The sequence below is a fragment of the Zootoca vivipara genome, chromosome 1 (genome assembly GCF_963506605.1).
Source record: "Zootoca vivipara chromosome 1, rZooViv1.1, whole genome shotgun sequence".
Taxonomy (NCBI): Eukaryota; Metazoa; Chordata; class Lepidosauria; order Squamata; family Lacertidae; genus Zootoca; species Zootoca vivipara.
Genome location: NC_083276.1, coordinates 47,084,002 through 47,091,520, shown reverse-complemented (window position 1 = coordinate 47,091,520; position 7,519 = coordinate 47,084,002). Strand labels below are relative to the sequence as shown.

Here is a 7,519-nt window from a genome sequence, read left to right as displayed (position 1 = left end):
TTAGTCATTCAGGGAGATTCAGACTCTTCAGCCTATCCACTAATAGCAGCACACATTCTTTGTCCTTTTTAGGTGCTGGGGGGGGGGGTCTTCTCGTTTCACAGCACCCTTTCTAACAAACCCTTCTTTTTCATAATTGGCTGTCTTGGTCATCCTTCTTCTCCTCTGCAGTCTTTGGAGCTGGACCATGACTGGGGAAACTCAACTTCAAATCCTTACTTGACCATGAAACTTCCTGGGTGACTAACCGTCAGTCACTTGCCATTACTGCATCACAAAATTGTCAAGAAGCCATGCAATGCAAGGGGTGCGCTTAAGTCTATGACAGGCATAAGAGTCCTACTGTGTGTCTCTTAAATTTTTTGACCCTCCCTTAGCCAATAGTGGGCAACACTTCTTGCATCTGAAAAAATGAGCTCTGGATAGCTCAGCTAGTTACGGTGTGGTGCTGATAAATACCAAGGTTGCAGGTTTGATCTCCATATGGGACAGCTGCATATTCCTGCATTGCATGGGGGTGGACTAGATGATCCTTAGGGTCCCTTCCAACTCTACAATTCAGATTCTTATGAAAGCCTCTGCAATTTACCTGTGTTGTTTTTTAAGTTGCCACAGTAATATTTTTTCTGCAAAGATGCAACATTGCTTCCACCTCTAGAAGTTGTTTTGTTTCCTACTTGAACCAAAATTTTCATGTATCTAGTGGAGTCGGTGCTAATCCACAATACTGTATGCTGTAGGTTTGTCTTTACGTGCCACAAGACTGTTATTTTTGCAAGATAATAAAAGGCAATTCAGACAAGCAGCATCTTCTTCCTGTCACTTTTGTTCCTCATTAACTTTTTTTTAAAGCAGTTCCCACCCCCACCCTGTTCTTTAGTTCTGGATTGTCCCTTTGTTTTTGCATGGTGACACTGGGAATACTAAATCCCAGAGGCTTGCAAGACAAATCCAGCAGTTTGGAAGAATGTGTGCGCATGCGTTGCATTAAGAAACCCTTTTTTTTCTTGCCTGAGACATTTGAGAAATTGTCACAAGGTGAATAAGCTTGGTACTGTACTCCTATTTAGCAAAATGAACATATAATGGAGTTGTGTTTGTGTAGAGGCAGATGGAGAGAGGTTCTTAGGGGCTCTTGAACATTTGGCACATAAAGGAAGTGTATGAGAGCAATGACATGCTTTCAACAATTCCTGGAAGCTCAAGATAAAGTTCAGATTAGAAGGCAAACCACCCAATGCGTTCACTCTGCTATTTGATGAACTATTTGGCATTTTGACAATACTTTTCTGTTTTCTTCTGGCCAACACAGTATGCTCTCAAAGCAGAAGTTAAACATGTTTGAATCCCTGAAGCAGTATTTATTTAATAACTTACTATATAAAAATAGCCCATCTAAGAAGAGCAGAAGTGCAAGCCAAAGATAAGATGCATAAATATTAGTCCAGCCTAATCACTTATAGATCATAAGGAAAGTCAGGAGTTTTTGTGCAAATTAACTTCTATTCTGGTGCAAGAGGATTTGGCAAGGCAGGACCTCGTTCTGAAGAGTTATTGAACTTTTCTGCAAGGAAAACCAATTTCACTATCAAATTCTTGAAAAAACACTTGGGGTTTATTGATTTAAACTGCAAACAGTCGTTACAAAAGATTCTTTAAATAAACTCACACAAAGGAAGAAAGAAAAAAGGCAATGTAGTGAACAGTAATGGGAAAAATTACATTCAATGTGTTCTTTGTGCCAGTAAAGTTTACCTTAAATGAGGAAAAACACTCCATTCTTGGAATACAGAAATGCAAAGACAAACTGCATTTGGAATGTCTTTTGATAGGCACTTGAAACCAAAGGGTAGACTTTTTTTCCTTTAAGTACTTACAAAAAAGGAAGCAAGCAGTCTTCCATTTTATCGTCTCACAGCACAGCTTGTGCGTATACATTCTAGAGGCCAGAAGTGAAATCGTGACCCTACTGAAGTCATTGACAAAGCCTTCAACGACAGCAATGTGGTCAGAATTTCATCCCATCCAGGAAAGGCCTTGTTGGGGCATAGAGGCAAAGAAGCACATTAAACTCAATTTGCAGTCTGACACAAAAAGGGGAACGATCTAAAATAAATAATCCAAAGACAGCTGTTGCATTTTTTTTAAATTAATTTTTCATTTTTTAAAAATAAAATAACCAAAAAAGTGTAAAGTTACAAAAAAATGTCATTGTAGTATAATATATTAAACTGTGGGGAAGGGGGAAAGAAAAAGACTTCACAATCTTAAGATTAATATGGAAGATCATAATTTAAACATAAAAGAATATATTCTATGAATTCATCCAGATAAATATGAACAAAATTAACAAAAAAGCATAGGTTTCAGCAATAAATACGTTTTGATAAGTTAAATAAGCTTTATATTGTTGTGCAGTGACAAGCAAAATTTGCTCTCCAATTTCTGAAAAGTTATACAAAATTAAAAACCCAGGAAAATAAAAATAAAAAGCTTGGCGTGAGTGCTCTATGGATAGGTCTATTGTAATCTAGAGCAAAACCATTAAAGCTATGTCTACTGGAACTTTGTTTACACAGAACTTGCATGTGTGGAATGAACACCGTTAGACATCCCCCCTCCCCCATTTTTTTGTTTCGTTTTTGAAGGTGTCACATGTACACACTGGGAACTTGTAGCACCAAAAGCAAGTCTTTCATTGTCCATCTGGCTTCCCTCTCCAGTCACCAAGTCCCATGCATGTGACAGCTACTGTCCATTCTCAGCTGTTCTTCTGGCTGACCTGAGTAGATTCAGGCAAGGTTAGTCTTTAAAAGGTGGTAAGGGTTGGATGTTAACAGGCGTCCACATGCCATATGCCTATAAAACACTGGCTGGAGAAAGAGGGCGGGGAAGGAAAGAAGATTCTGCATCATGGCCAGTGATAGGAGCTGCTGGTTCCGGATATTCCCTGCACATCTGGAAATGCACAGAGCTCTGTGGAGGCTGCTGGTGCCCTCTGCAGCTGGAGAGGTAATATAGTCACAGTGAACATGTTAAAAAAAAGGCACATTTGTAAACGATCATCACTTTTTGCTGTAATTTTGGCACTTGTGGTTTCAGCCAGTGAGTGGACTTTAGGCAAGTGGACTATCTTTGCATTAACATCTAACCCAGAGATGTTAAGAAGATTTGGGGGTGGGGGCTGAGGTGGGAAGGAGAGAGATTACAAGCTTAAAATTGTAAGGAGAGAGGCTAGAGGAGGCCGAGAGGCAACACCAGGTTACTCGTCAGAGATGGAGAGTCTGCTGAAGATGGGAAGGCGTCTCGAGGTGTCCAGGATGGGCGAGTCAGAGCCGCTGTGGCTGCTGCTTGAGCTGCTCAGGTAACCTTCCTGGTCGGAGAGAGAGTCCTGAGGACTTGGAGGCGAGTCAAACATGTTGGGGGACTCCGACATGGGTCTGAGGAGAAAAGCAGTGGGCGAACCCCCACCAGGCATCTGCACCCCCATGCTGGGAGCAAAGAGATTGGTCAGCTCCTGGCTGGAGAAGGTGAAGGGGTTGCTGGCACAGTCAGGCAGAGTAGGAGAGCCCAGGAGGTCGTCGGCACTCATGATGGGCGGAGGGGTTATGGAAGTAGGGCTGTCCAGCAGCCCGTTGGCAGCAATGGCACTTGGGAAGCCTGCGAAACTGAAGCTGTGCTGGAGGCGGGGTCTGTCGGCCATGGCAGGATCTCGGCCGCTGGCTACAGCGCGGCGCTCCTCAGCATTGTGGATGAAATGGCAGCGAGGCCCATAAGGGCAGAAGCCAATGGTGTGGAAAGTGCGGCAGAGCTCCGTCTTGTACTTGGGGTGGCGGGTCAGGCTTCGCAGCTCGTGGATGCCGTGGGCAAACTGGCACTTGTCTCCGTACTTGCAGGCCCCGTTCTCCTCAAAGGGGCGGCATAGCTCCGTCTTGTAGCGACTCGAGTTGACTTGTCCGCCGGGCTGCTTCTGCTGCAGTAAGCGCTCGCCACCTTCAGAGAAGGAGCGGTCCCGAAAGCGATTCTCCCTGGGCCCGAGAGTTGGGGCTGGCTCCCCCTTGAGGCTGCTGAGAAGATGGGCCTGGTGGAACTTGGAGTTGGGCAACGTGACTGAGTGCCTCCTGGGGAAACCCCCGCCAGCTGGGGTTCCCACTGCCTTTCTGTCCAAGAGACACCCTCCGACACCAGAAGGGCTGTAGTTCAGCATCTTGTTACTCTATATCAGGGGGGAAAGGAGAGGCCAGTCAACAACCCAACTTCCTCAAGAACCTTTCAGCAAAATGCAGCCTAAAACCTGGTGGCATCTATACCTCCCTCCCGGTTTCCTTATGGGCATAATAGACTCTCCCAAAGCCCCCAGACTCTGTTCTGTGCCACAGGTTGGGTCAAGGAAACTGAAAAACACAATCCAAAAGAAGAGCCTCTTTCTACCAGGGAACAGCTATATGTCAAAATACCTCTAAAGCAGCACAGTAAACAATGCTGCTATACAACAGCTTTTGCTTCAGGTTCATTTGTTCCATCCAAGCATAATGCCACAAGGCATAATGTCCTAGGGAATAGGCCTATCCAAGTATTCCTTAAGCAGCCACAGCCCCCAAGCACGTTCCTTTCCTAGCTAGGCATGGATTCAATACTTCCACCATGCAATTTATGCCCAAAGGCCTAACCCCTAACCTAGTTACACTACTCCCAAATTTCTGAGGACATTCTTCAACCACTACTCCCATGCCCCTTCCAGTATGAAAGGATGGAGGAGGAGGGAGAGAAGTGAAGACAGGCAAGCAAGCAAGCAAGCAAGCAAGCAAGCAAATAAATTAATAAAATTAATAATGAAGATGATGATGCTATGTACAACAGATCCCACTGTGTACATAGGATCTGTGGTGGGGGAAGTGTGTAAGACTCAAGCTGAAAGGAGGCATGAGACTTTGGGAAACATGCTAGTTACTAATCTAAATTAATCCCATCCCTCTTGCTCCACCTCCTGCACAGGAATTGCATTTCATGTGATCCATGGCAAAATTCACCCATAACCGCAAGAGGATTCCTTTGCAATTAGCTGTTTGGCAGCAAAGAAGAGTCTGCAGCTTCAGTTTTAAACTGCTTAAAAGCATCAAGGAAGGAGACATAATTGGCAAAAGGCAAGACTCGGGGCTTCGTCCCGTTTATGTTTACTCTGAGACTTTTTTAAAAAGTCATTGTTGTGCAGCTATATTTAACACACTTAATGGTAGGTGGAAAACCAACACCCAGGTTTGCTCCGTTTTGGAAGTTATGAGGAGTCCACGAGAAAGCACAATCAGCTGTGCAACTTCAGAATTTAAACAACTAGTCCCAATGTGACATTGTTCTTAATAAAGTAGTGCTTTGCAACCTAGTTATAGTTCTAGGTTGGTAGCCGTGTTGGTCTGACATAGTCAAAACAAAACATTAAAAAAATTCCTTCCAGTAGTACCTTAGAGACCAACTAAGTTTTTCATGGGTATGAGCTTTCGTGTGCATGCATACCTATGACAAACTTAGTTGGTTTCTAAGATGCTACTGGAAGGAATTTTATTAATTTTTTTTGTTTTGACTAGTTATAGATGTTAACTTTCCCACAACTCTAACCTCACCCATTGATAAGTTCCCCTCCAACTTGGTTATAAACGTAGGAGAAATGCATACAGGCAAATACTTCGGCTATGCAAAGATAAGGCCGCTTGAAAGAGAAAAACGCAGCCGCGTGAGTGGAATGAGAGATAAGCCTGGTAAACTGCTGGCTGTTAAGAAGCAGCAAACTGCAGAACTAGAGGCGGGAAGGCCCGGGTGACTTGCCTGAAAACGTTCTTTTGCAAAAGCCCCAGTTCCACATCTCCTCCATCAAGTCGCGCGCACACCCGATTTCCTCCTTTCCAACCAAGGAGAAACCAGTAGACAGATCCCACAGCACAGCAACAGATCCCACTTGTGGGGAAAAGTGGCCACAGCCATCTTTCCCCACCCCGAGTAAGCAATTAGACGTGCGGCTGAGCAAGTCATTGCAAGCAAACTTTCCAAGACACGCGTTGAGTTCCAATGAACCCCGGAGGTTGGTTTTGCTATCTGAAAAGCAATAGGGACCTTCGGCTCCCTATGCACAAGTTGCTAAAATTTCACATTCCACAACATGAGCAAAAGTCTAAACTGAACCACGGCACGCCTTAGTTCAAAGTACAGAATCTAGGATGAAGGGCAACTCCCACAAGAAAAGGGGCTGCCGTCTTAAAACACAATTTCTGATTCACGAAAATTAAGAGGGCCAGTCACTCCTGCACACGTTAAAAACAAGTTTTCATACATTTGAATGGCTTTCAATCTTCAATAAGGAATGAGGAGCAGCCGTTATAAACTTGAGCCAAAAAGGAAGAGGGCAAACTGCATGGCAACCATTTCGGAATGCAATCCCAGCAAGTCACTGAAAACATCTAACAAGTTTCTTCGAGAAGGCACCCAAATTTGAAACTCTTTAAAAAAACGGAAGAAAAGCCAAAGATAGTCCAACAAAGTCAAAAACACGGGAAGCGAAGAAGACTAGTTTGTGACAGTACCCTAAACAGCATTTTACTAGATTTGGCGCGATAACCTACCGTAACTTCTTCCTAGGCAAATCTCCCTAACAAAGCAATCTAAAGTATGCCTACTTAGAAGTAAGCCCAATTAAGTTTAATGAAGCTTACCCCTAGGTAAGCGTGCTCAGGATTGCAGCCTAGATAACTCTTCAAGGCTCCAGACCAACCCCCAAACAAAACTTTGCGTTGCTTAAAAACACGCAACAGCCAACAAAACTTTAGGCTCCCCAAAGGCTGAATATTGGAGCAAAAACGGGACGGGGGGGGGACGGTGACAGATGCAGAGTGAGGGACCATTCCCTTAAGAAGTTTTAAGAGATAATAGGGGCTACAACTTACTTTGCATAAAACTTCACTCAGCTCGAAGATGGTTGGAGACACGAGGGCTGTAGACATCTTCAGGTACCAAAAGGAGGGGTGAAGACGTGGAATAAGTATATTAGAATAGAAAAATAAAATGAATCACAGTGTTGTAAGGCACAGCCTCCAGTTTCCCTGGGTACTCCTCTAGCCCCCTCCAGCTCCAGCAATTCTCCCTTCTCTCTCCTTCCAGAAGAGTTTTGCGTAAAGCTCAATTTATAAAGTTTCAGACCTTACCCCGTGGGAGGAGCTCCAAATTCATTTAAATGAGGAAGAAGGCGGAGGGAAGATGACTGACGTAAAGTCTGAATCACCCATGCGGTCAAACCTATAAAAACTTTCAAGAGGGCGAAAAACTTTCAAGAAGGGCGAAAAGGGGGAGGAGGGTATTTTTAAAGGCGATCTCTGTTATTTTTAAAAGGGTTTTTTTTTAAGAAGTAGTGTTTGTGCAAGTTACCTCTAATTAGAAAACGGGGGAGGACTCGATAAGACTCTTTTGTCAGGACTTGAATGCAACATGTGACGCTATTCACTTCAACCACTCCGGCCTGCCCTCCCTTCTCCTT

At 44.0% G+C, this 7,519-nt stretch overlaps 1 protein-coding gene across 1 annotated transcript; it reads right to left on the bottom strand.

Annotated features, from left to right (window-relative positions):
- Window positions 1–1,593: 1,593 nt before the first annotated feature.
- On the bottom strand, window positions 1,594–7,164 carry ZFP36L1 (ZFP36 ring finger protein like 1). The gene is made up of 2 exons (XM_035113631.2): window positions 6,933–7,164; window positions 1,594–4,216 (listed from the first exon to the last, which is right to left on the bottom strand). Exons 1-2 carry the CDS (start codon window positions 6,987–6,989, stop codon window positions 3,263–3,265), a joined length of 1,011 nt encoding a protein of 336 aa, XP_034969522.1. The 5' UTR covers window positions 6,990–7,164; the 3' UTR covers window positions 1,594–3,262.
- Window positions 7,165–7,519: the final 355 nt, after the last annotated feature.